At 48.4% G+C, this 27,867-nt stretch overlaps 3 protein-coding genes and 1 long non-coding RNA gene across 11 annotated transcripts; 2 read left to right on the top strand and 2 right to left on the bottom strand.

Moving 5' to 3' along the window:
- Positions 1-308: 308 nt before the first annotated feature.
- On the top strand, positions 309-6,053 carry gaa (alpha glucosidase). 5 transcript variants are annotated; one of them, XM_061303684.1, is made up of 19 exons: positions 312-1,144; positions 1,225-1,376; positions 1,528-1,693; positions 1,788-1,884; positions 1,963-2,082; positions 2,154-2,272; positions 2,418-2,549; positions 2,647-2,757; positions 2,839-2,952; positions 3,083-3,167; positions 3,276-3,393; positions 3,637-3,770; positions 3,854-4,005; positions 4,089-4,237; positions 4,299-4,440; positions 4,511-4,609; positions 5,102-5,266; positions 5,354-5,500; positions 5,561-6,053. In XM_061303684.1, exons 1-19 carry the CDS (start codon positions 686-688, stop codon positions 5,624-5,626), a joined length of 2,727 nt encoding a protein of 908 aa, XP_061159668.1. In that variant the 5' UTR covers positions 312-685; the 3' UTR covers positions 5,627-6,053. The 5 variants fall into 5 exon arrangements, 3 of the variants coding, with proteins under 3 accessions (XP_061159668.1, XP_061159667.1, XP_061159669.1); XM_061303683.1 differs by having other exon boundaries at positions 313-1,144; positions 5,348-5,500; XM_061303685.1 differs by lacking the exon at positions 4,089-4,237 and having other exon boundaries at positions 313-1,144; positions 3,854-4,064; positions 5,348-5,500.
- A 773-nt stretch (positions 6,054-6,826) lies between these two features.
- On the bottom strand, positions 6,827-10,184 carry galcb (galactosylceramidase b). The gene has a single exon (XM_061303691.1). It carries the CDS (start codon positions 10,117-10,119, stop codon positions 8,086-8,088), a length of 2,034 nt encoding a protein of 677 aa, XP_061159675.1. The 5' UTR covers positions 10,120-10,184; the 3' UTR covers positions 6,827-8,085.
- Positions 10,185-10,444: 260 nt separating this feature from the next.
- tbc1d16 (TBC1 domain family, member 16) lies at positions 10,445-22,706 on the top strand. Of its 4 annotated transcripts, XM_061303686.1 has the most exons (14): positions 10,445-10,659; positions 12,494-12,697; positions 12,871-13,033; positions 13,289-13,579; positions 13,750-13,818; positions 15,252-15,428; positions 15,489-15,627; positions 15,841-16,005; positions 16,371-16,519; positions 17,659-17,793; positions 18,500-18,686; positions 18,760-18,939; positions 20,113-20,259; positions 21,251-22,706. In XM_061303686.1, the coding sequence occupies exons 2-14, from the start codon at positions 12,526-12,528 to the stop codon at positions 21,512-21,514; spliced, it is 2,238 nt and encodes a 745-aa protein (XP_061159670.1). In that variant the 5' UTR covers positions 10,445-10,659; positions 12,494-12,525; the 3' UTR covers positions 21,515-22,706. The 4 variants fall into 4 exon arrangements, with proteins under 4 accessions (XP_061159670.1, XP_061159672.1, XP_061159673.1 ...); XM_061303688.1 differs by lacking the exon at positions 13,750-13,818; XM_061303689.1 differs by lacking the exon at positions 21,251-22,706 and having other exon boundaries at positions 20,075-20,214.
- LOC133170626 (uncharacterized) lies at positions 14,716-16,423 on the bottom strand. Its single transcript, XR_009718609.1, has 2 exons — positions 16,281-16,423; positions 14,716-16,180 (listed from the first exon to the last, which is right to left on the bottom strand). It is a non-coding gene; the product is annotated as an uncharacterized LOC133170626 (long non-coding RNA).
- Positions 22,707-27,867: the final 5,161 nt, after the last annotated feature.

Here is a 27,867-nt window from a genome sequence, read left to right as displayed (position 1 = left end):
TGTTTTCAACAGTTTTTTTCCAAGGGACCACCATTATAACCAAGAAGTAACTTGGGGACCACTGCTTTGGCAGAATATTATTTTATTTTGCACCGAAGGAGAATAGACATATACAGGCTATTTGCATCTCTGTCTATTTTGTGAATTTCAGCTGCATTTGACATCATTTGGATGGGTGAGTGATTTACAAAATTACCTGGAAAATAAATAAAATCTAAATAATGAATTGATTTTATTTAAAAAAAAAAATACAATTATTTTCCATTTCGAGGACCACCTGCAATACCGCCTCGAACCACGGCAGGGTCGCGGACCAAGGGTTGACAACCCCTGATGTCGTGGTTCACTTGCGGCGTTGTTCTATTCCAGTTATCTGTGATTTGGGTGTTGTCCGCCTGTTCCTTATTTGTATAGTGTTCTCTAGTAATTGTGTTCAGATTTCCAACTTGTTTGGACCTGTTTAATCTTTTGGGCACACATTATTTCTATTTCCTCAGGCAGTATGTGTGTCAATTTGACCTTCGTTGATTGCCGTCGTTGATTTGTCTTTTAAGGACACGTGACAAAGACATTGGGAAGTTGCACTTATGTTTCGCACTTCTAAGTTACTTTCACTCGGTTGTTTTGTTACCGCGTCAGTAATCGAGCGGTTGATGACCTCCAAACTTTGTTCGAACAGTCCACCATGGCTTTATGTGTCAAGCTAGGTGTAGCCGTGCTTGTGGCTTCAGCATTTTACACATTCTCCGATTTGGGTCTCATTCTCGACAGCAAACTGGTTCGAATTGGCAAGTCCAGCCCCCGGGATGTACTCGAATCACCACGAGTCAGTGACGTGCGAGTCCAGGCCTCCCGGTGCCTCATGTCCCCGGAGAGACGCTTCGACTGTGCCCGGGACCGAGCGCTCACGAGGCGACAGTGTGAAGAGCGGGGTTGCTGTTACTTTCCTCTCAACGCCTCGTCAAAAGCTCCGTTGTGCTTCTACCCTCATTCGTACCCGGGCTACAAAATGGGCGACCTGACGCCCACTGCACGAGGCCAAGCTGCCACTTTGACCCGCGCCTCCCCGTCTTACCTGCCCCAAGATGTGGCCACTCTTCACCTGGAAGAAAGCCAAGAGTCCGCAGGGTGCCTGCGCCTCATTGTAACAACTACCCACCGCCCCCTCGCAATAAATACACCTAAATAATCCCCAAGGTTATCAAATATTTGCTTTCGCTGCAGTTGAAGGATCGATGGTCAGACCGGTATGAAGTTGAACTCCCCACCAGAGTGCCTCAGGGCAAAATTAGTCGCCAAGATGCCTTGTACGCCATTGAGTACCAGTCCAACCCATTTGGATTCATTGTGAGACGCGTATCCAATGGAAGGGTCATGTGAGTTCATGTAAAGCACAACAAATGAGTATGCTGTTTTTCTTAGCACACACTGCAAAAAACATTTGGTATGTATGTTTTATGTAATCTGACATCATTCTAATCCAATGCTTATTTCTCCCTGTTTTTTTTTTTTTTTGTGCCCGTTTAGTATGAATAGCACGGTGGCTCCTCTGCTTTTTGCCGACCAGTACCTGCAGCTGTCCACCACTCTGGCCTCGTCTCTAGTGTCAGGCCTCGGGGAGCATTACACGTCTCTCAGCCTGGACCTTAACTGGACCTCCCTGACGCTCTGGAACAGGGACATGGCTCCTCACGTAAGTATGCTGGACTCGTTTAGTATCAGCATAGTATGCTTTGATATCGGCATACCAATACTGATAACCCACGTCCGCACTCTCTTTTCTCCAGGCTGGTGCAAACCTCTACGGCTCGCACCCGTTCTACGTGGTCCAGGAAGGGGACGGACTGGCGCATGGGGTCTTCCTTATCAACAGCAATGCCATCGGTGATGCCTCTGTTCAATAAGAGCTACTCTTCACCCGTCTTCTCCTAATTCCAAGTGTATGCCCATGTGCGTGTCTAGAAGTGATCTTGCAGCCACTGCCGGCTCTCACGTGGGTGACCACGGGCGGAATCCTTGACCTGTACGTCTTCATGGGTCCCGACGCTCAGACCGTCATACGACAATACCTGCAAGTCATTGGTACGGTATGCAGAGTCAGCAGCGACTTTCTGCTTTTCAAAAGACTGCCATGGAAAGGTTTTCTTCTGTAGGTTATCCGGCGATGCCTCCGTATTGGTCACTGGGCTTCCACCTGTGTCGCTGGGGCTACAATACCACGAATGTCACCCGGCAGGTGGCTCAGCGGATGCACGACGCTAACTTCCCCATGGTACCTTCATGTGATTGTGTATTCCAATCTTTTAGCCCAGATAAAATTGACACTTCACTAAACTAAGAAACCAATAGTGCACATATGTTGAAGGTTGTCATCTGGTAATTGGCTTATTGGTGATTATTTATTTTTTCCCCTCTAGGATGTGCAGTGGAATGACCTGGACTACGCAAACAAAGGCAGGGTCTTCACCAATGACCCAGTGCGATTTGGGGACCTTAAAGAGATGGTGGAGGAATTTCACCAACGAGGCTTGAAGTACGTCCTCATCCTGGTGGGGGGACATTTCCAACCGGCTGCCAACTATTTGGACTCAACAGGTGGCAATATGACCCTTGCTAAAATGGCGTGTGTGTTGCATTCCTCTTGAGGATCCTGGGATCAGCACCACCAGTCCTCCGGGAACGTACCCTCCCTTCGAGGATGGCATCAAACGAGATGTATTCATCAAAAATGCCAGTGGTCAACTCCTAATCGGCAAGGTGGACTTTCAATTTGAAAGTCTGAAACATAGCATGTGCCAAGAACTGTAAAACAAACGCATTTCCTGGGTGTGCCTTCAGGTCTGGCCGGGTGCGACGGCCTTCCCCGACTTTACCAACCTGGAGACTAGACAGTGGTGGGAGGACTGTATTGTGGATTTTTATTCCAAAGTACCAGTGGATGGATTATGGATCGTAAGAATATAGCGTGCGCCAAAAAACGTGAACGTTGGCTTGGTTGCAAACGGGAATCGTCCTTAGGCATGATTGCTTGTTTGTCTTTCTGTGCCTTGGGATTGGCCGGCCTAATTCCAATTCCACGCAGGACATGAACGAACCAGTCAGTTTTGTGTCGGGTTCACTGGAGGGTTGTCCTGAGACGGAGCTTGAGAAGCCACCATACACGCCCAGTAAGCCCGCACGGTTGCTCGTTATCGCTATCCTAGCGATGGATCAAATACAGTGCGCGATATTCAGAGCACCTATCTGGGAAATATTTGTGTGCGTGTCCTAAACAGGGGTGGTCGGAGGCCTCTTGAGCTCTTTCACTCTCTGCATGTCGGCTCGGCAAAACGCGTCCACTCACTACAACCTGCACAACATGTATGGACTGACTGAAGCGTTTGCCACTCACAGGTTGGTCAAAATGACTCGTCGTGTTACTTCCCGGGTCGAGGTGGGCACTTAACGTACTTGGTTTTTAGAAGCTGCTGTATTTTGGGGTTTGTAATGCCCTGCGACTCTGACTGATTGGCAAAAACAGGTGGCATATGGCAGACTTGCCGTCTGTTTGGAGTTCAGAGGGCAAATTTGCATTTGTCTCAAGTGGCTTTTTCCAAACGCGCTTTGTGTCGTGTGGGCTCTGATGCTGTTGCGCAGCGCTCTAGTGAAAGCACGCGGGAAGAGGCCGTTTGTCCTGTCTCGTTCTTCCTTCCCGAGCATCGGCCGCTTCTCCGGAGTGTGGACGGGAGATGTGAGGAGCAACTGGGAGCAACTCGCATACTCCATCCCTTGTGAGTGCTTGAGCGTCTTTGATGCACTCCATTCGGACGTATGACCTTCGTCTGTGTCAAGATTGTGTACGTTTTGCCCTCAGCCGTGCTGAAGTTGAGCCTCTTCGGGGTGCCCCTGGCGGGCGCAGACGTCTGTGGCTTCGGAGGTGACACTGCGGAGGAGTTGTGCGTGCGCTGGATGCAGCTCGGGGCCTTCTATCCGTTTATGAGGAACCATAACGATCGGCCGTACGCTGTAAGACGCGCCCGCGCCATGATATCGCGTCGAGCCGCGCTGCTGTGTCTTCTCTCACGGTGCGTCTTGACCGTCGGCCACAGCCTCAGGAGCCTTTCGTCTTCGGGCAGAAGGCCCAGGCGGCCATGCGGAGCGCGCTGAATCTTCGTTATTCTCTGCTACCCTTCCTCTACACGCTCTTCCATCACGCACACATCTCTGGGGACACGGTGGCCAGGCCTCTCTTCATGGAGTATGTCCCGGCAACACTTCATCTTGTGCCACGACAGTGACGCAGACTTTTGTCATTGCAGGTTTCCCACCGACCCTCACTGTCAGACCATAGACCGACAGTTCCTCTGGGGGAGTTGTCTTCTTCTCAGCCCCGTGTTGGAGGAGGGCGCAACGGAGGTGGCCGCCTATCTGCCTCCCGGGACTTGGTACAACCTGCGCACTGTGAGTTGAACGGCTTTGATTTGCAAATTGAATCGTTTAGCACAAGTGCAAACATTGCGCTCTATGTCAGGGTCGGCTGGCATACAGTACGGGCGAGTACCGGCTTCTACCTGCCCCCCTGGATACCATCAACATCCACGTGAGGGAGGGCCACATTGTCCCCCAGCAGGTCGGGGCACCGCTATTGCCGTCATCGTACATGAATATGTTCAGTTTGGAGGCTCAGTATGGAGGAACGACGCTATGCGTGCATTTTGCCATTGAATGAACTAATAATTTGCCCCCAAAACAAGACAACAATTAAGGAATTTTAACAATGAATAGAGATTTGTGGGAAGAAAATGATAAAGGTCTGAAGAAGATGAGTAGAAAAATGGGACTGGTGGAAATAGGCAGCTTTATTTTTGATGATTTTTATCTGCGCTTGATTGTTGTGGTATGCTCAACTGGTTCGTCCGGTTGCCTCCAGCTAATGTCTACAATGACATCCGCATTGAAACGCTGAAGGAATTCTCAAAGGAATGTTTCCATTTGCTCAAGGATGATACAGTGGTATTTGTATTTATTTATTTGACTAATGAAGACAAGCAGTATAGAAAATAGATGTCTGGATGAATGTCCCATCTTCACATGTTGATTTTTTTTCTATCTTTTCTGGAAGGAGCCAGCTTTAACGACAACGGTCTCACGCAGGAAGCCTTTCTTCCTAACAGTGGCGCTGTCAGCAAAAGGCTCGGCCCAGGGCGACTTGTTCTGGGATGATGGCGACGACATCGATAGCTTTGAAAAAGGAAATTACTCTTACGTGGTCTTCAGCGCCAGACAGGTCGCTCGAACTTCCCGACCGGAACGGTGACTTTCTGTCAGCGTACAGGTGACATCTTTCTGACCTTTACCGCGGTTTCAGTCACAGGTTGTGAGTGAGCCCATCTGGCTAAATGGAGCCCTGGATGGTCTGGCGCTGGGAGGACTGCGGGTGTTTGGCGTGCCCTCATCGCCCCGATACGTGGTGGCCAACGGCATCAGAGTGAGGGATTTTATGTATGACCCTGACACAAAGGTGAGTGAGCCAACACACGGTGATGACTTTGCAAAAGGATAACGCCCGCTCTTTCAACAGGTTTTAAAAGTCGGCAGTTTGACCTTGCCCATGTCAAAGATGTTTGCGGTTCAGTGGGCACTGTGACGCGCCTGTTTTTTCTGCCACCGGAGATGAGACATAATTTTTCTTGCAGGTATTTTTCCTGCCGTCTTGTTTGATTGTCACTGCTACACTGGATCTTAATGATGCCCACTCTTTTCGGGGTGGTAAATATGAATGTATTTTTTTTTGTATTTACCGTATTGGCCCGAATATAAGACGAGTTTTTTTGGATTGAAATAAGACTGAAAAAGTGGGGGTCATCTTATATTCGGGGTCTAGCCATTATACCCATTTTCACTTGTGCGCAGCGGTAAGTTAAAGGCTGCTGGTATCGACTGAGTACGTTGCTGTGATCGTGTTGTCCGATCGCGGTTTGCTTCGTGTGTATGTTTGGTGTGTTGCAGAGTGTATTTCATTTAGGGTTATTATTATTTTTTGCCAATAATTCAGTAAAGCAATCAAAACTGAACCACGTCGTCCTTCCTGTGTTCTGACCGACACCCGGGGGCGAAAAGAGCATAACTATCCGAGCCAACCCCCTATACCAGGGCTGGGCAATTCCGGTCCTCGAGGGCCGGTGTCCTGCATGTTTTCTGTCACCCTGTTGCAACACACCTGATTCAAATGGTCAGATAATTAGCAAGGTTTACAGAAGCTGGATAACAATCCTGATCATTTGAATCAGATGTTGTTTGCAGCAGGGAGACCTATAAAACATGCAGGACACCGGCCCTCGAGAATTGCCCACCCTTGCCCTATACAGTCCGCAGGCTCCCAACAATAGCGGTAGCAGTTTGCATTATTTAATTGCAATGTTTTTCCTTATTCAGATTTGTTTCAAGACTTCAGTTACAGTTAGGCTTCACTTTAATTGTTAATGCAGTTATTGAAATCATTATCACAGTAGATTGGTTTATTTACATTTCAAAAACCAGAGGCCATTCATTTACAAATGTGATTGCACTTTAGTTTGCATATTTAAATGTTCAGATATTAAGATGTAATAGACAGAATTTGCGTGACTTGAATGAGGCAAAATAACATGCTTTTTCTCTCGAATATATTGTTATAATTATTTGTTTCAGATGTAAATATTTTCTGTAGAAAAAATTAATTTGGTGTTCAAAAAGTCTTTTTTCAAACTTGAGTCTTGTAAAAGAGGTGGTCGTCTTATAATCGAGCCCGTCTTATATTCGGTATTTAGTATTTTGACATTTAAAAAGAGAAAATGAGATATGCATCATCAGAAAAGGACGCTTTATTTCCCTCTCATTCTCTCAGCAATTTAATTGGGTATATCTGCATTAATGTAATGAGAGGTGCATCAAAAACTCTTGACGGGCAATATTATCGTGTCTTTTATAACAGAATCTGATTAAAAAAAGTTTATTCAAAACAAGACATTATTTCAAATTTACAGTGTAGAAAGTTCAGAAAAATTAATTAGGATTCGGTTAGTGCACTTAGTTTGTAATGTGTCAAAAACAGGCAAAATAGTTCATTGTTTTCTCAACTAAAAGCTGATGTTTGCACAGATATTTAAAAAAAAAAAAAATCAGTCTTTTTTCATGGACGACAACAGAAATACCGTTTTTTTTTTCCACGTATAATGCGAAATTTGTTGTCCTAAAATCTGGGTTGCGCATTATACATGGGTACAATTTTTTTTTTTTAAGAAAATCATGGTACAACAATTTTTGAAGAAAATCTTGTCACGGATGGAGTGTGGAAAGGAGCAAGCTTGTGCAAGTGCAGCTTGGACCAGGGTTTATTGGAGGAACTCAAAACACAGACTTGGTAAACTAATTGTGATTAAATAACTGGAATATCACTCAAATATTGGTGATCCCGTTGAGAGTTTCACATATTTATTCGATATCGAGTTTGCTACTGCATGCGCAGTGATACTGACCGGCAGAATAACATCCGGTTGTTCCCAAAGATGATCTTTTATCTGAAATAATTTTACGTTTACGGACTTAAGTAACCCGGCCGGGTCATACCAAAGACTATAAAAATGGGACCCATTGCCTCCCTGCTTGGCACTCCGCATTAAGGGTTGGAATTGGAGGGTTAGATCACCAAATGATTCCCGAGCGCGGCGCCACCGCTGCTGCTCACTGCTCCCCTCTCCCCCAGGGGATGGATCAAAATCACACGGGGATGGGTCAAATGCAGAGGACAAATTTCACCACACCCAGATGCGTGTGACGATCATTGGGACTTTATAAAAAAAAAAAAAATGTCAATGTGGGTGCGTATTATACATGGGTACAGGGCTTTTTTCCAGCATCGACATGCCATTTTTAGGGTGCGTATTATACATGGGGGCGCATTATACATGGAAAAAAATGGTAAATCTCAGAGCATTTACTACTGCGAGGTTGAAATTCCGACCGATGATTTTAAACGAGGTCCCACAACGATTATGGGAACAGTTGCTGGTCATTTTCAAAATCTATGAGTTGTCGATGAATCTTTGCGCCTCAACTGCGATTCGTTCAAACGATCGTAACATAAGGCTTGCTCAAGAGGGACTCTTGTCCTCCTGCCTTCACAGCAAAGTTATCAAATTGGGCCAGTTCAAAGGAGCGCGTCCCAATGGCCACCCAGCCATTCTTTGGTGTCAGCACCACGGCGCTCGTCCACAATGGATAACCATTCAACTTCCCCGACGCCAACTGGCCACTCACGCTGAGCGACAGCGTGTACCAGGCACCGGCTCGTGTACCGGACGGTCCTTCGGCCAGAACGCTTTGACCCGCGAGGTCATTAGTCACTTTGTACGTTCCATCGGCAAAGACCCAGAAGAACACTCCCCTGGCGCTGCGGATTGTCTGCCCTCCTTTATCAACCCGGGCTGCAATGAAAACACCTCCAGTCTTTACACGCTCCATAAAGACATCACATTCGACATTCAGGTCATGCCATGTGTAGTCACCGATAACGCTTATAGTCTGGTCCGCATCCGCTGCCCAAGTGATGGGTCGCTCGGTCAGAACTTGACGCAAAGTGAATGTATGAAGCCCAGAATCTGGCTGGTTGGTGTAATATTCAAACACTCCAGTCTGGTCGGCGAAGTTTGGAGCTTCTGAGAAGGCAGCTTCTCGGACATTGAAGTCGTCCGTGTAGTGCTTTGGGAAGGGAGATGAAGCAGGTGGATCTGGGTGTTTGCCCTTCTGTCCTGTCGTCAACGTGGTCAACGTGTAAACCTCGTCTTCGGAAAGACTTATTGTGAATTTGCCCTTCTTGAGCTTCAAAGGACTTTGACGCTGAAACAAAGTGGCATTTGTTGTCTTGAAATTAAAGCGGGAGCCCCATACTTGTAACTCCTTGATGGAAGAAAAAGGGCCTTCCAGCTGAAAGGTTGCGTTTTGTGACGTCACTGAGTACGGAGGGAGCGGAGGTCTTATGCACAAGGAGTGATTATGGGTCATGGTTTCTATGATAACTGTAAGATTTCCCTTGCCGTCAGTCAGGGCCACATAACTTCCACCATTTGCCAAATGTCCAACAGTCTTCAGGTAGGTCCAGCCTGGCTTGGTGAACTGCGACGTGTGCGCTGTCAGCCAGATGGGCGACTCCACAACATAGTTGCCACTCCAGGGTTGGGCCGCCGTCATAAGACCATCTCTGCCAAACGGCAGCGCCTCGTAGTAGCTGGCAATGAGGTTCCAGCAAATGGTAGCAGTCATGAATCCGTTAACGTAGTTTTGATTGAGAATGCGCGCCCAACAGCCTCCTCCGATATCGTCGTTGAACGTGCTGTAGTCCTCCGAAGACCACAGTGTCTTCCTTGTCTTCAGGGCCTCCATGACAGTGGTTGTGCCGGGGTAGTGGGCCCCTATCACATCCACAGCATTGCTGAGCTCTGGATCCAGCAGAAGAGACTGGGAAATGGGCTCCCACAGGTTGTCATTGGCTATGATCCTAACATTCTCCAGGCCACTCTTGTCCAAATTGTACCGCAGTAGCTTGATGTACTTGCTGTCAAAGTTGCGTTCATTCCAAATGCCAACATAGTCGATGTTGAGCTGGTGGAACTGCTTTGCGCCAAGGATCCACTTCACTACGTATGTTGCAGTGATGTCTGGGAATTCGTAAGGCCACTGCTTTCCGCGGCCCACCCAAGCAGGAAATGCCCAAGGCAAGCCGATAAGCGTGATGTTTGGGTTCCTCTTCTTTGCCTCTTTCATCAGCCACCATTCATACCCTCGAAAGTAGTTCTCATCATCCTCATAGTGCATGTGCGACGGCTCCGTCCCATCAGTAGTTTGAGCGTCCCCTCCAATTTCAACCTTAAGGATGTGCAAAGAGGCACCAAAATTTGGCTTAAAAAGGTAATCGAGGATCTGGCTTCGGTAGGGCTCCGCATAATTGACGAGTAAACGTGTCGTCGCACCTCCACCACTCAATCCTCCGATTCCATCAAACACTTGTCCCTCTGTGTCGTTAAGATAATAGGTTTGTGAAAAGCACGAAACTTGAAAAAACCTTACAGATATTAAAAAAAAAACATGTATTCCGTACGCCATGGCACAGCCGACCGTTGCTCCGTGTTTGGTAGGGTCATTACTTCCTGGTCCGTGTCATGTGACGCAAACAGTAAACAGTGGGGAAGCGGCGATTTTTATTTATTTATTTACTTGAAATTCCTAATTACTATTATTGTGAGCATGCATAAACAATCATCAGAACAATAGATCACCACCAACAACAAAACGTGCATGAAACTGTGATTTGGAGGGTGGGTCGATTTGAGCTGGCCGGAATATCAAGCTAAACGCTAACTATGAGAATTGACGAAATGTGGCTTTCAACTTAAAACGGCAATCGCGCTCTGGTCGTTTTACTTTGAAGGTACTATCCGGAAATGGAATCTTTGGCGTCAGCGAAAAGGTCGCAGCAGTCAAGATGTATGGCGTCACAAGCTGAACACACAGAGGCAAACAAGACTTGTAACCCGCAAACCTCGAGCTAAATTCCCGGAGAGAGGCAGTGACACGACGCCGGTACACGCTGCGGCCTGACATGGCCGTCCAGCGTGGGTTGTAGACTTCTGCATCGGGACGAAGGTGAGCTGCGTCCGTGTTCTCGCCCCGACATGCCGCTTGGCTTCCCATTCATTTGGCTTCTGAAACAGGTGCACGCCAGACGCCCCCCGCTTCTGTACGCCAATAACGCGTCACTCTTAATTTTAAAGTTCACCTCCGAGACTATGGACAAATGTTAATGGAGTCATTTCCATCCAGGCAGGTTAAAATGGCATGTAGTCAGTGAGTGGTTCGTGTGTTAGTACGGGCCTGTCTGTGGTGATCATGCCAGGTGGGTTCTGCTTGACAGTCCAGGATGGAGCCCCCAAGCAAACATCCCAGCCTACCAACAAGACATGCATTATTACACGTGACCCGCCCCGCTCACTTGATTTTACTTTCATCCTCGCCTTGCAGCTGACGCAAGCACTTTGAGCACATCAAGTGTCCCGCAGGAGCTGCTCCAACTGTGTACTGCGTGCCATTTTGGTGCAGTTACAGCCCCCCCCCCCCCCCCTTTAAAAAATAATCCCTGACGCAAATGTGAAAATTTGTCAGTAAAAGTCTTGTTAGACTGGGCATAAAAGAGTAAGTCAGCTATCGTACCATACACGTGAACATTTCTGAGTGTGTTGTTAGACTGGGCATCAAAAGAGTAAGTCAAGTACCATACCAGACACTTGTGTGCCACCATGGAAACCGGGAGCTACCACATCCAACCGACCCGAGTGGACCACAATGTGACTGTCGACCAAAATAACTACAAGATAATAGCGCAGGAATTAATATGGCACAGTCGGGGGCCTCTTCAGTCCAAAGTGCAGTTGTGGAACCAAGTCAATGTTCTCATCAGTTTTGTTTTGATTTAATGTCTGCGTTCACGAGTGAAGTTTTCATTTCTACTCACGTTAAACTTTTGTAGAGCCGCTTTTGATTGCTTCACAATATGCACATATCAAACAGTGCTTCTCCCTTCTGCAATCTCGCCTCGGGTGCGCAAATCTTTCTGCCGGGGCACTTTCCATCTTGAGCCGGGCATCGGGAAGTGGGCCGTCTGCTCAGTCAGCAAGGCGGAGGTAAACCTACCGAGTGAGTCAGGAGGAAGAAGAAGCAAACATTCCTGGCTTTGACGACGAAAGCAGGCGACACAAGGGCAAGTCAAGCTGACAGCGAGGCACAAACATTCAGAAAAAAAGTAATAAGAACCAACATCGGCGTAAAGAAGGCAAACAGGCGGTTGCTTGACGTGTCGCTTGAGGGTGACGAGCGAGCGAAGGTGTCGGCTGTTTTCCGCACGTGCTGACGCGAGTGGAGTGACTTGTGTTGGCTGCTGATATGAGCCTGGACCGCCATACGAGTGGCGACGCGAGCACACATGCTCGTTTGCCTCCCGGTGCGTGTTGTTTGCTCAGGGTGGGCCGCGCAACGGCTGAGCAGACGCCGTAGGCCAGGGGTGCCCAAACCTTTTCAGCTCGCGAGTTACTTTTGAAATGACCAAGTCACAAAGATCTACCCACTGAAAAAAAAGTCCTAGTCGCTATGAAAGTGATACTTCTTACTATGGCCAGCGGCCCCACTCATTTTTATACCCTTTCTTAAGTTTAAGAGGAAAAAACAGGGTTCTGGCAATTGGAGGGAACTCGCGAGCTAGCGTGTTTGTGTTGTGTTGTTAGCGCCGTTGTTGGTACACGCGTCAAGTGCGGAAAAAAAAAACATTTTACTATCACGCGATTAGCTTGGCGATCGACAGGTTGATCGCGATCGACGTATTGGGCACCCCTGCCAAAGGCAAAATGAACAAGGAAGAGTCAGGCTAATGTTTTGGAGCGTCACAGAGAAATAGCACTTCATCTCTTCTCTTTGCTCTCCTCCGCAGAGGATGGGCCCCGCATGCCGCTTTCTTAGGAAATGTCTCTGGGTCGGCTCCTGCGGCGCGCCTCATCCAAGGCCTCCGACCTCTTGACCTTTAACCCCGGCGCGGCGCAGCGCTCGGGCCTGGATGGAGAGATCATTTACTCCAAAAATAATGTGTGCGTGCACCCTACAGAGCCGTTGCCGGGCCTGGCGGAACACCACCCAGGTCGGTGTGCGCCTGTTTGCATGTGAGAATGAAGAAAAGATTGGAACCTCAACAACGTCTGTAACGTTCGTTAAGCTTCCACTCGAATCTTCTTGCATGTTGTGAATGTACCAATGCCAATTTTGTGCCTTTGAGTATGCTCTTCCCTGCTGTCGTGACAACGCCCCCTGCAGGCTACCTGTGCGTGCACATGGAGAAGGATGAGAGCCTGGGCACCACTCTCATTTTGACCTGGGTACCCAACTCGCGTATCCAGAGGCAGGACGAAGAGGCGCTGCGCTACATCACGCCTGACAGTTCGCCCGTGCGGCGCCACGCTCGGCGCAGAGGCAGACGGTAAGCGGTGTCGGGAGTCACCTGGTTACTGTTGCTGCTCCTGGCAATCATGACACCGGAAATGAAACGCCACCCGTGGGAGCAATAAACCTCTCTCAAGAGTCATTAAAAGCTTGAGGGCTGAAAGTTTGTACATTATTATATTTGGAAAGGGCACATTTGCCATACTCATTAGACTGTGTACCTAATATAGTGTCCATTGTGAGTGTCAGCAGTGCTGTTGAACTTGCAGGGCTGTTGAACTTGTCCCCGCAGAGCGCACTCGCGCCCGCCAGCTGTGCAAGTGGAAGAAGAAGATGAAGAGAGGAACCTCACTTGCAGCTCCTCTGCGGAGAGCCACGGTTCGGCGGAGAGCGGGACGGACCGCCCCCCAGCGCAGCACAAGCGGCTGGGCGAGGAGGGCGACGAGGGCTCCTGTGAGCTCTCGGACGAAGTGAGCACCGTGGGCTCTGACTCGGACACCTTCTCCTCACCCTTCTGCTTGTCACCCGTCAGCGAAGCGCTCTGCGAGAGCGGTGGCTCTGTCTTCTTGGACAGCGATAGCAGGTTAGTGTGTTGTAGCTTTACAGTTGTTTTTATAAACTCCCCTGACACTCTTTTGACAATTAGCCAAAATTCAAACATTCAGCAAACAAAAAGTCCCTCAAATCGCCAATGGGTGAGTTACAGTTACTCCAGCTTGCCACAAAGTAGAGCCCTAAGAAAAATTATTCCAGCCCCCAGGTTGCAACACCGCATGTGTCCAGTAGGCGACTCACTTCACCGTCTTTCAACGGCGACTGCAGGTAAATGACGTCACAAGGTGGCAGACACAATCGGGGCTGCACGTTTACTCGTCAAGACTCATTCTGCGTTTATCTGCGGCTTCTTCGTTGAACATTTCCACTCGATCTCGTTGAAAATGTGTGTGCACGCGTACGTGCGTGTCGCTGAAGCCTTTTTAATCTCTCGGCCCCGCCCGGCCTGCCCACTCTAAGTGTGGCCAGTGTGTGACTTGGCAGCGCTCTCAGCTTCTAACATTTACTCTCTGCTCCCCTCGCCGCCTTCTGCTACCCTTTCTTTCCCTCTACCCTCGGCTCCATGTCCGTCCCGAGTGTGTGCGTGTGCGCACGCACACACACGCACATTTTCCTTCCGCTCCGGGATTCTCCTTTTCCCATACTTGTTCCACCCTTGTTTTTAGATCTTTTCCTCTCACTTGCCCATTCCCAATGTTTTTTTTTCCTGCACTCATGTTGCCCACCTCTCATATATCACCCCCCCTTCTTCCCTTCCTCGAGTCTGTGTGAAACTCTTTGATTTTGAGCACGCCTGCCTGCCCGGGGGTTGTTGTGCTGGGCTGAATGTCAGCTCGTCGGATTAGAGGAGGGAGTGAGAGAGAGCGAGAGGGGCCAATACCCTGGAACTCTTTCCATCTCCCTTTCTCTCTCCCTCACTTTAATTGACACCGTTAAGGGGGCCAGGAACTGGAAACATGTCACTTGGAATCATTCAAAGAGAAAAGGCTTGCCTATGAGAGAGCAAAATTGGATGAAAGTGTGTAAAGGGGGTGGGGGCAAGAGCGAGGAGAAGAATCCCCAGGCGAGCTTTTTGAGGAGTTTCTTGACACTTGTAACCAAAGTAACAAGTGTCTGCTGCCAGTCTGGCCTCAAGCGAAGACGCTACATTAGGGGCACCACAAGTCATCAGAAAGCCTTTACTACTTTGCAAACAAGACAAGAATGGATTGTCCCCATCGATCGTCCTCGTCTTTCGGAAGTTGGAGCTCAAGTATCACTCGCATGTTTTTCATTTGTGCACATTCTTGCAAACTCGGCGCTGAATTTGTTACGTAAGATTTAGGATTACAAGTCGCAAAGAGAGCAAAGACAATGAATTTGGTGAATGTTTTGAATAAAGTGTGACTTAAGTTTTAAGTATGAGCAGCTTGGACACATTTCAGCACTTTGCGCTGGTTCTCACCACTCGCATGTCAGGAGACGTGTAGGGGGCAACAGCATGGTCAGGTCATTAGCTATGCTCCATTAACGCGCCTGTGTGTGTGTGTGCGTGCGTGTGTGTGTGCGTGTTTGTGTGTTGGAAAGAGAAAGTCATGCCAGCTGCCAAACGTTCAGCAACTCGGCCATTTTTGCCTGTTTGAGCATTCTGGTCTTTTCCTGCTTGGGCTTCACTTGACGTGTGCTTGAATTCACCAGTTTGCTTTTTGTCTTCCCTACAGGGAGCTGTCGGAGGAGCTCATGCAGCAGTCGGTGAGCTCGGCCTCTAGCCTAGAGAGCAACGGCCAGTCGCAGGGCGCTCGCTGGGAGGAGCAGCAGAAGGTGCTGGCGCTGGAGCAGCTGTGCGGCGTCTTCCGAGTAGATCTGGGCCACATGAGGTCGCTGCGCCTCTTCTTCAGGTAAGTGTGAGCTGAATGGCAATTTGTCAAACGCAACTGCAATGCCCTCCTCCTCCTCAGTGATGAAGCCTGCACCGGCGGCCAGCTGGTGATAGCCAGCCGGGAGAGCCAGTACAAGGTCCTCCACTTTCACCACGCAGGCCTGGACAAGCTGGCCGAGGTTTTCCAACAGTGGAAGTGCTGCAGGGAGACACAGCAGGTGGGAAAGGCGGCAAAGCCTCAACTGACGCAAACAAAATATGCAGCCCAATCCATCACTCACGTCTCAGTTGAACATTTCCATAAAACCTTGACCTTATTTCCAATCAGTCTCTTCCATTCTTTTCATCTTTTCTCCTCTTCATTCCGATGCCTAGTTTGCCCGTTCTGTCCTTTTCCCATCATCCCCTGCTCGTCTGTCTGCCCGCGCTAGGTGTCGAACGAGAAGTCCTGCATGCAGTTCTCCATCCAGAGGTCCACACTGCCGTCGGCCGAGAGCCATCCTGAAGAGAAGCTCTACCGGAGGCTGGATGTCGGCTCTTGGCTAAGGCATCTCACTCAAAACGGCCAAGTAGAGGAGGAATACAAGCTGCGCAAGGTGAGTCTTTCTACTTCCAGAAAAGCTGATCCTGACCTTGAGCTGCGATGGATCATCCATGTCGACAGGTTGTCAGCCTGTCCTGCTCAATGTGACTTTCAAACGTCACAATGTGAGCCATGTTATAGGCAATCAATCTGCTGAAGCCAGTTTCTCTCAGCCCCCCTGGTGCCTGCTATAATGACATGCAGTAGAATTGCAGAATTATTTTTATTATTATTTTTTTTTAGAAAAGACATGACATCCTGACATTCTCACTATCGCATTGATAATACCTCTTGAAAATCATCTCAGTGCTTGTCTCATGCCCAGCCTCGGCGTCTGGCTTAGGCTCTTTGCGCTCACCGCGTTTGCCCCCACGCCAGGCCATCTTCTTTGGGGGTATCGAGCCATCTATCCGCGGCGAGGTGTGGCCTTTCCTCTTGCACTACTACAGCTACGACTCCAGCTCGCAGGAGAGGGAAGCGTGGAGGCTGGAGAAGCGGACGCACTACCACGACGTCCAGCAGAGAAGGTAAGATTTTTGTCGTCTTGCCGACTATCACATGGCTGCGTGATTGGCCGCCAAACGTTGGTCAGATGCGCCTGCGGCTGAGCAATCAATGGGAACAACGAGGTGTTGAGAGGGAGGCGGCGGGTGCAAAATAAAAAGCTCTCTGGGGGAAAAACATGTCGGCGCTTATCAGATCGTATTCTCCTGTCAGTAAGAGTTAAAGACACAGCTGCGGTATTCATGAGCGCACACACCTCCCGTCCTCCACCCGGGCTGAGCGTGCACATAATTCCACGCGACCGTAATCGGACGACTTTGATCGGTGTGGCCTGTTAACGTGTCAACTTGTCCCATCAAGCTAATTAAAGGCCTTGAAAGGGTTGTTTGTCGAGAGCCGCCCACGGGGCCTCTCGTCCATCATTAGCGGGACGGACACGTGTCTCTTGACCTCGCTCACGATTCCTCAGCTGTTTGAAACAATAAAGTGACGCAGTCAATCACGAGAAGGTGATCATTGAAACTGGCCCAAAAACAGATGCACACAAAAGTAAGAAAGTCTAAAATACACCCAAAATAAGTAAACAACAAACAGAAGAAGTTAGGTTTGCTGCTCATTAGCTTGTCCAGTGCACCTCCGGAACTATCCAGGGAGGCTCCACAAAGTAAACATTCAAAGTGGATCCATTTAGCCGACTCATTGCTGCTTAGCAATGAAACTCTAGAGAAGCAAGCTTGAGAGGAGAAGGTGTCGCGGGGAAGCGCGCGGCGACACAAACACACCGCAAGTCCAATACTTGCATGGCGTTGCGTCAGGTGCCTGCCTGCATGCTCGTTATTCCTTGCGGGCGGATGGGCGGGGCCGCGTGCAAAACAAACACTGTTAATGAAATCCCTTTTGCTTGTTAGGACTCGGCTACATTTAGTGCTCAAGAAGGTGCTTGGAGCATTTATTACTCCAACACCTCAACATGGACATAAGCCTTTAAAGTCAATAGCAATGCCTTGTAAATGTGAGAAGACACATTGCATAATTATTGGGGAAAAATAAGTATGTAAAATAAGCAATTCAGCAATTCTTTTCAAACACGTCTCATGTACGTCAAAGCGAGTCTCCAAATTTCCGCGACGGGCTTTTTGACGCACGTTTTTCCCGCCGCCAGGTTGAACATGAGCCCCGAGGAGCACAGCGACTTCTGGCGGAAGGTCCAGTTCACGGTGGACAAGGATGTGGTGAGGACGGACCGCAGCAACCAGTTCTTCAGGGGAGACAACAACCCCAACGTGGAGATCATGAGGTGAGTGCAGGCCTTCTCTCTGCCTGCTCGCCCTCCCTCCATCAGTCACCCTCATTTTTGCAGCTCATCTGTGGGGCGGAAATATCTTAACAAATTCCCTCCAACTGCAGTAAAAAAAGTGGTTGCATCTTGAATCAGCCAAACGAGTAACGGCGCGGGGCTGCACCATTCAATCCTCTCTTTGGCTGGTTGGTCTTGCTCTGCCTTTTTGTATTGTGACATGAACAGAAAATGTCCTCGAGGCTTTCCTTCTCTGTTTTTCAGACAACTTAATTATGCATGAGTGCTACCAGAGACACTTTAAAGTGCTATCCATAAAACAAAACAAAAAAAAAAACACACGCACGCACACAAGATCAGTAAATAGCTCTGTAGCAACCATAAGGGTTGCTATAGCAACCACTTTAAGTAGTGCTTGTTGTGGCTTTTTTTGGTTCATGTCTTTTTTTTTGCAATTAACCACGTTGGAATTGTCAGTATGGCCGGGAGGAACGCTGTTTCCCGGCAGCGTCCATAAAAGACGTCGTCATGTTTTGAAGTCAAACGAGCATTTTTAAAAATTATTTATTTCTATTTTTTTTCCCATTACCAATTTTAAATTCCCATTAAATATAAAACCAGTGTCAGGACAGTAACGGCAAAAAGATTTTGTTGACCATGAAAGGAAAACGTAATGCAGTGGAAAATGCGTCTTTGTCTGCCTCAGGCGCATCCTGCTCAACTATGCCGTGTTTAATCCCGTCATGGGCTACTGCCAGGGCATGTCGGACCTGGTGGCCCCACTCCTGACCGAGATCCAAGACGAAAGCGACACCTTCTGGTGCTTTGTGGGCCTCATGGAGAACACCATCTTCATCAGCTCGCCGCGGGACGAGGACATGGAGAGGCAGCTGGTGGGATCGCCGAGCTCGACCTTGCGAGTGTGTGTGGCCGGCCAGCCCTAAGTATGCGCGTGTGTGCGCGCAGATGTACCTGCGTGAGCTGCTGCGCCTGATGCTGCCCGACTTCCACCGGCACCTGATGACGCTGGGCGAGGATGGGCTCCAGCTGCTCTTCTGCCACCGCTGGATCCTCCTCTGCTTCAAGCGGGAGTTCCCCGACACGGACGCGCTTCGCATGTGGGAGGCCTGCTGGGCGCACTACCAGGTCTTGAGACAAAAACGCTCACAAATGAAATGACTCATTACAAAAGGATTCTTTGAAAATATGATTTTGAAAACCTATTTTAAAAAATACATTTGAATGTGAGTGAGGAAATGAAACGGATGATTCAGCAGAAAAAATATTATTGAGAAAACATAACGCCATTCAGTATCCAGATACAATTTTGTCAGTTGCAGGCCTCAAGTGTTAAATCGAAAAAGTAACTAATAAGCAAGATGACTCCCAAAGCATCTCGTATACCGTTTTTTTCCGTGTATAGTGCGCCCCCATGTATAATACGCACCCTAAAAATGGCATGCTGATGCTGGAAAAAAGCCTGTACCCATGTATAATACGCACCCAATTTTTATGAATTTTTAAAAAAAACCTTTTTTTTTTTTTTTTTTTTTTTAAGTCCCAATGATCGTCACACACGCAGGGAGGCAATGGGTCCCATTTTTATAGTCTTTAGTATGGTCTTAACTAGGCTGGATGTAATTTTTTTTTGTTGGCGTTGATTTCTCCGACTGCCCGTAAACGCACCACCGCGCTCCGTGCGCGCACGGGAAAGACGCGTGCGGACGTGAAAAAGGCGGCTCTGTATGGGAGAGACGTTGAAGAGGAATAAAAACACCCTTGGAAACCAAAACTTGCCCCTCGTCGTGACTCGGAGCCGCAACAAATGTTTCGGATTTGTGTAGGGTACATTGTGACAGACAGCAAACGAGCAGGTGATCGAGCAAGCGTCTCATACGAGAGCATTGCGGTCGCATGGAGCGTGTTTGAAGTGAACAGCAGAGAAGAAAGGAACAAGGCAAGCGCGGTGGTGCGTTTACGGGCAGTCGGAGATATCAACGCCAACAAAAGAAATTACATCCAGCCTAGTTAAGACCATACCAAAGACTATAAAAATGGGACCCATTGCCTCCCTGCGTGTGTGACGATCATTGGGACTTAAAAAAAATAAATAAAATAAAATAAAAAAAAAATTTGTACCCATGTATAATGCGCACCCCAGATTTTAGGACAATAAATTAGTTAAATTTTGCGCACTATACACGGAAAAAAACGGTAGTTTTTATTTTCCCCCTCCAAATCAAGACGTTTGCGTTGACGTTCTTTTTTTTTTTTCCTTTAGCAACAAAAGTGAAAAGCTAAGGGCTCTCCCTTTTCCAGACGGATTACTTCCACCTGTTCCTGTGCGTGGCCATCATCGTCCTTTACGGCGAGGATGTCACTGAACAGCAGCTGGCCACTGACCAAATGCTGCTGCACTTCAGCAACCTGTCTATGCACATGAACGGAGAGCTGGTGCTACGCAAGGTGACGCCTTTCATTGCACTTGCACCGCATGCATTCGCATAGACCGCCAGCTTGTTTGCGTGCTTGCTTGCTCACTCACTCGCCTGCTTGCTTGCTCACTCGCTCGTTCATCGTTCTGCTTGTCCCATTCATTTGCTTTTGCTAGCAAAGTTGCCAGTTGCAATATTGAGATGCAAAGTATTCAACAGTGGGGTCGGAAAAGTCACCAAACAAAATTTAGCTACAATATAACAGAGTGATAAATGAATGACTGCTCTTTTGTATGCTAACGCCACTCTGTTTGCAGTCAAAATTAGACCTTTAAAAAAAAACCTACTGACAAAAAAACTGGAGTGAATCAAGACCACAGATGAATTGCTCAGCTCAGGTAGCATGCTACATGCTAACATAACAGGGTAGCAGTTTGAAGGGAAAAAAAAATCGAGATCATCAGTGTGTCAGATTTTGAGGTGTATTTAGTGATTGGGTAAATCATGTTTAGCTTTGTTTTATTACTGTAACGTAAAAAAAAAAAAAAAAATGCGTAAAAAACCCCTAAGTGGTTCCGTGCTTGTAATTGACCAAAATGAGTGATCTGGTGTTGCCGTGGCAACATCCAAAGTGCTACCGCCTCATTTGTAGACAGTTTGCCATCTGGATGATTTGAAGAGCCGCCCATTTTCGGTCAATATGTTGTGTGTTGCTGTTTGAAAATGTGAGCTGGCCACACGGGCGAGTGACGATTGACGACGAGCGTGTGCGCTGCCGCCCGCGTCCTCATTTTTATGCATGCGGCCCAGCCCGTCTTCTGCTTTTGTTTAGCTCGCATTTGCATCATTTTTTTTTCCCATAGCTGGCAACCAGAATGACCATGAAGGGTTTTTTTTCCCTCAAGGTCATTGCTTACATTAAAATTCGCCGCTTGTTATGAAAATGCGCAACAAGCTGTTTTGCATCCACTGCTTCCAAGCTCTCTGGGTTGATCTTGTCCCCCCCCACTTGGTCCCTCCAGGCACGCAGCCTCCTCTACCAATTCCGCCTCCTACCCAGAATTCCTTGCAGTCTCCACGACCTGTGCAAATTGTGCGGGCCGGGCATGTGGGATAGCCGCTACATCCCTGCTGTGGAGTGTTCTGGCGAGCACGCGGCCTCGCAGAGCTGCCCTTACGGGGGCACGTCCACACCGCTGGCCTCCTCGCCCGTCCCCACGTGCACGCCCTCGCCGTCCACAGGCGCCAAGTCCCTGGATATTTTCACCTTCAGGAAACAGTCCTGAAATTTGTGTCCTCGGTGCCGGGATTCCTGGAGTGTCTTCCGCTCACTGTCTCGCCCAGGACACCTTTTATGTGGCGCGACGTCAGCCGAAAACCGAGGTGGGCCGCGCCTCGCTTTCCAAGTGCAGCGGACAATCGGCAGCCTTTGCGGACTCACCGAGGCGCCTTTGTCGTCAGCTGTTTGTGAACATCTTTATTAGAAGACGAATATTTTTCAACATAAAGCCCTCCTGCGCCATGGAGGCTGATTCTACTTTCTCTCTGTGAATGCAAATACATCCATCAATCGTACATCATGTGCGCTCAGCCATGTCCACACAGGACGTCAAAAAATCGACACTCGTTCACCCAATCCCCCCACCCATCTGCTTCTTCTTTCTTCTCACCTTACGTAAGTGACAATTGCTGTTGTTTAAATTTTCCCCAAATGTTTGTTTGCTTCACTCCCACTTTTTTCGCGCCAACTCTTTATGGTGCGTGCGTCTGTTAACTGGCGTGACCTTTTAAAACATCTGGTAATGAGTGGAGCGTAGAAGCACCCCCTGCGCCCCCCATTCTGTAATTACAGCATTCATCGTGAAGATGGAGCTGAAGAAAAGCAAGAACTTTGTAGCAGAGATTCTTGAGCGATTCTTAAAAGGGGCTGTGCCACATAAAAGCGGCTATCTCCGTTTTTTGGTTGTTTGGGGAAAAAAAAACAATGAGGGCAAATCTTTTCTAAATGACTCCACCTTAGATTGGCCTGACTATAGCGTGCTGCTATGACACTCAATGTTATTCATTTCAAGTCAGATGACTTGGAATGGACCATCGGTTAAAAATCAAGGGGTGATAATCGCATCTGTCTGTCGAAAAAGAAGGAACCGTGTGCGTTTCGAACAAAGGCCAAGTGTGCATGAGGGCAAGCTGTAGTTGTGTTCATGAATCATCACGTGTCTACTACGTAAATCTTGTCGAGCCTTCAGGGATTGCTGCTCGGGCTCGCTCACCATCAAGACAAATAGAATCCAAAATGCTGAGGGCAACTTTCAACCACAACTGAACATTTGGCCTGCATTCGATGTGTGTGGAGCGGGTTAAAGTCCTCTGTGAATACGCCAGGTTGTCATTTGTTCTTACATCACTGGTTGTGGAAATGAGCCTTTTTCTTGTAATTCATTATAAAAAATAAAAAAAAAGCTTTACCTTCAAGAACTCGCTGGATTTTTATTGAAGCTAATGACTAAATGCACTGCATTATGTTTTGTTTGCGCAATGATTCCTCATTGATTTCTCTCGTGTCGCGTATGAGTGATGACGTCGACGTTCATTTCGCTTCTGAACCTTTCCAATATGAGTCAAAGGAGAAGCGCTCTAAAGTTTCTCTCAATTTTACGTGAAACGTTTTCATCTCATCAATCATTTGTATTATTTCATTCCCTCACCCATTTAGAATCTATGAGCAGACTCGATAATGAAATCAGTCGATGTGTGTTGAAATGATTTTAGCAGCGCGTCTCGAATGCATTTCTTTCTTTGAGCCCGTCTATATGGGAATCACCTTAATTCCTGCATGGCGTCGCTCAGATGGCGTTCGGAGGGAAAATGAGGCGGAAACCACTTGAACCTGTGCCCCAGCGGCACCCAGCTTTATCATAACAAATGCTGACTGTACGTGTGGTTATCGTGATACGCCGTGACCCACCGTGCACCACCCTCCGCCTGTGGCGTCTGCATGCAATCAGGAGCCATTAGACGGCGAGGCCCTTTGAGTATGAATGCACAGCAGAATGAGTTCAAGACAAAATGACGGTATGGATGGAAACGAATGATACGCCACCTATTAAGTCGTATCTGTGACCAGCATTGGGTCAGTTAGCTAAAACACACACAAAGGTTGTGACATTAAATGGGTCTGATTGGAGAAGGGGCACAGGCTGATTGACCAACTGCTTAAAGCAATTTTGTTCCTTAAAACCGCACGAAATGAATGTCAGTTCATCTCTATCTATTTCGCTCTGTAGGCACACAGAAACTGCATTGGCATGGTCAGACAGGAACGCCTTCAGCAATTTACTTTCATTAAAATCCGAAGCCATCATGCTCAAAGTTCGCTCCGCCTCTGCCAGGAGTCTCACTAGGATGAGCACGGCAGGAAATGAGCTGATGTCAGTTGCAAAGGAGAGCTTCCGCTGTCCGTGCGCGTCACGCTGCTGCCATTAGCAACAATGAGCGACCACAAGCGCTTTTTCATAACTTGAAATTAGTGCTGAAATCACATTGAGCGTCTCTCGTATCTTAATGTCAAGGCGCCATTCAAAGATGGATTACAAATTGATGTAGTCGTTACAAAAATCCCGTATGAGTACAAACAACCTAAAATGTGTTGTCGCACTTTTTAGGGTTTACTGTTCGCTCCGTTTATTTATACACGATCCTAATGGTCAAACTCATTACACAAAGCCGAATATTCTTTATCCTCTGCCAAAAAAAAGACAAAGAAAAGCTGCTGAATCTTTTTGAGAGAGGGCATGTGTGTGTGTGTGTGTGGCACATAGTGTGGTGTACTTTATTCGGTCGTGAGTGACAATGACACGCGTTTGCGATGTTGCCAATGATGCGTCGTCGCATGGAGTCCCCAGCTGGGCCTCAGCGGGCCTGTGGGACATGGAGCGCTGACGTACCTTGCACTCCCCCGCCACTGGCAAAGTCAATAAACATGTGCGTGCGTGTGCGTGACAAGGGCATAAAATCTTTCCTTAATACTCCACTCGTCGCGGTGCATTTCTTGATACCTCTACTGATGGAAATCACTTTGAATGTCACATGCCGCGCCATTTGAAGACAATGTCATGTTTGCATTCGGAACGAGTATGAAGGACAAGTTGCTTGTTGTCAACATTGACATGAGAAATGAATCTTTATCTGGAGCGTCTTTTGTATGCTTAACACATTATGGTTGTGGTTAAATAGTCTCTCATTGAAATCTAGTGAATGAACATAAAATGTCCAGTTTAGAGTTGCTGAGTGGCTTTGGAGGAGCATTTCGGCAGCCATCTCAGACACTCGTTTATAAATGTACATTATTATGAATGTATATTTATAATTTTATATAATTTGAATTTATAAATGTAGGCAATGAAGAATTTGCCTATGAATTATTCATGACATCAGATTAATTCGTGCTGTACGTGCATCTATGAAACCTCAGTTGAAGCGTTTTTGTCTCATATTTGAAGCGAGGCCTAACAATTGTTTGTGTCCTTCGGTTCCGATGGCAGTTTGAGAACACGGCCTCTGTGAGGAGATCCTCCAACGAGCACGTGTCACATCAGCGGGGGCCGCGTGCTATTTTGCCTTTTTAGCACGATGTGCCGCCGCAGATCCCCCAAGGGCACTCACAAGCAATTCAAGCCGTTTGCCCCTTTTCGGATGGGCCCTTGTGTTCTCTCACCATATGAATAACACATCGCCGTCAGCTATGGCAGGGGGGGGGCCACACATATAGCCTGCGCTGTGGGTAGGACCTCCTAATCCAGGATTATTGCCCCAGACCTGCAACCGGCTGGATTAAGAAAAAAGGTGGGGGGGAGTTGTTGATTGGAAAAAGTGCAAAGTCACCACGTTTTTCCCTGACCAGCTCAGGGGATTAAAGACCGGCCTTTTTCCTTGGCAGAGCCTCTGCGCGCCAAATATGGACACGGAGAAGAGGGCCGAGAGCTCAGTCGTGTTTGCGCTCGCCTCCTTGTCGGGGACGCTTCAATCATGTGTAGTCGCCGCATCTTTAAGATTGTTGGCTTTTACCCGTGATGGGGGGGGGGAGTCCTGAGTGTCCCATTAGGATCATTTACACAGCCGGGTGCTGACAAGTAAACACAAGAGACCCTCGTTGTCCTCCGCTCTTGTCATCTGCTTTGCGTTGGCCACGCGCCGGCTTTGCGACGACAGCGGGCCCTGAGGAGCAAAGCGGCCGAAGCGACAAATGCCGCCGGGGGTGTCGGCGTGCAGCTGCAAACTGCCAGCTCTCGTTAGGCGTCGGGACACAACAGATCCACTAGGGAAGATCTTTCTTCTCTTGGGCTTGCCGCTTAGTTCAGCCACTAATCGGCCACTATTGATCGTAGATGAAGTTGATGGCTCTTAAAGCGTCCGCCATACATGGTGGCCTGCTGCAGCTTAGCAGTCTTTTTTTGTTTTCTCACCCTCGCTTGCACTTTTATCTTGGTAAAGCCGCAATATTTGTTCCAGTAGGTGTACCTAATATTGTGGCCGGAGTGCGAACGGGCTGTGTCAGACAGAACGGCAACCACATGCTATCGACTTAATGCAGACAAAGAGGCCATATTGCAATTGCCAGGTGCCTAATTTGGTCTTTGTTGCTGATAATTGAAAGCACTCATCCCTCCCCCCGTGCCGTCGAAAGGGAGACAGAGAGACGGACGGAGCATGGAGGAGGGGGGGGGGGGGGGAATTGCCTTATAAGGCAGTCTGCAGTTGTGTGACGTCTCGTTCCCAGCTGCGTGCAAGTAGATGATGATACCGAGACGTAAAGATGGAGTCTTGCATTCATCCTGAGGAACGTTTCCATGATGATCGGTCTCATTGCGGCCAACCAAAATGTTAGCAACTGAATCAGACACCACCATAAACCAAAACCACATTCCGAATCGTGCCGCAGTCCAACACCGCTTACTTGACGCGATCCACGTCCTCGTAGTACCGTCAAAAGCATCGGTAGTGGATCTACCAAGGCGGGAAAATACACATCAAGCCGAGTGTGGCCCAAAAGACGTCGCAATGCCCGACGAAGGTGTGCGGATATTACTGCGGCCGGCCAATCAAAGGAGAGAAAAATACTGTCATCATCGAGGCCCTGTGAGGGGCAAGGTCAAATCTCATTCCAAGAACAATCATAATACTATTGTAGATTTTGAAAGGGACCCAATGAGGCCTGACAATCACTGGAGACTGTACTTAATTGTGCGTGCGTCTGTTTTCACATAGGGGACTGTGTGTTGTTTTATTGATTTCCCAATTACTCCTCTGCAGGGGGCTTTGTCACAAAGTGCGTGCGTGCCTGTGCGTATAAACTGGCAGGAGTGCAAAGGTGATGAATAGTGATAGAGTGCATGCTGCTGAGTCAGGTGGCGTGCGTGCGTGCATGTGTGTATGCGTCTGTCTCCTCGGTATTCCTCCTCGTGATGTTGCCAAGCTTGCTTTCCCCTCCTCTGTCCTTTTATGTGCCGTTCTAGCAGCATCCCTGCATCCCAGTGAGCCCCTCCCCCATCCAGACAGCTTGGCTGGACGTGTATGTGTGCGTGTGTGTGGCTTCCCAGCTGGGGGCAGCAGTAGGGAGGGATATTCTTTGGGGAAATGGGAGACTGAGTATGCTGCTGCTGCTTGCTGCTGCTGCTGCTGCTGCCGCCGCCGCCGCCGCCGCCGCCGCCGCCGCCGCTGCTGCTGCTGCTGCCGCTGCTGCCGCTGCTGCTCTTCTTCTTTTGTGGCTGGCGCTCATGTACATTGATTTCTTCAGGATTTTTCAATTGAATCTTGCCTCTATTTGCACAGAAAATATTGCACTCCCCTCTTCCTCTCCCTCCTCCTGCCCACGATCTCTCCTGGATTTCTTGTTTTCTTTCTCCGTTCACTGCTAGCACTTGACGTGTGCGTGTCTCCATAGTGCCAGCGTCTTTCCAGTCAAAAGCTGGGCCTCTGTCCTGTTCAAGCTTCTTTCAATTATCGCCCGATCATATCTGAGGCGGCTTTTCCTCATGCAAATATTTGCTCTTCATAAACATGCCGTCATTAAGGTGTGTGTGTTTTGCATGTGGGTGGAAGCCACACCGCTAAAATGTTAATTGCGGCTCGGCACGTACGCTCCTCCCTGACGCAAGAATCCAGCCAAGGGGGGCTCGGGCCGCAAACAGACGTCTGGGTCAGGAAGGGAGGGAGGGACGGAGGGCAGCCCAGAAGGAAAGGATACAAGCAGGAATAGTCTTCTCCAGCTCAAGAATGCTGCATGCATACTCGTGAAATCCTTCCTAAAGGGCATAAAAGTAATTTGTTGTCCTCCCGCTCTTGCTTTGGGCCTGTTTTTAATTACCGCACTCTTCCATTTTCCATTTCCTCTTCAACATTGCGCTTAATGAAACATGTGTTAACAATGTACTGTCACTGTCATTAAGGCTTCGCACACGGCAACAAAAAAAAGGAAATTCATTGTGAGTGGCAGAGAGACGCGAAAAGCGGCGATATTAGCTAGGAAGCTGTGAGAGTGGGCGCTCAAAGGCCAAACGGTGTCTTGTGTTGCAATGTGGTGAACAGCAACAGCTTTGTTTTGGCTCAAGGAATGCAGCCAGGCAGGAAATGTCCTGGC

The sequence above is a fragment of the Syngnathus typhle genome, linkage group LG17, assembly GCF_033458585.1.
Source record: "Syngnathus typhle isolate RoL2023-S1 ecotype Sweden linkage group LG17, RoL_Styp_1.0, whole genome shotgun sequence".
In the NCBI taxonomy this organism is placed as follows: Eukaryota; Metazoa; Chordata; class Actinopteri; order Syngnathiformes; family Syngnathidae; genus Syngnathus; species Syngnathus typhle.
This window is presented reverse-complemented; position numbering and strand designations above follow the sequence as displayed.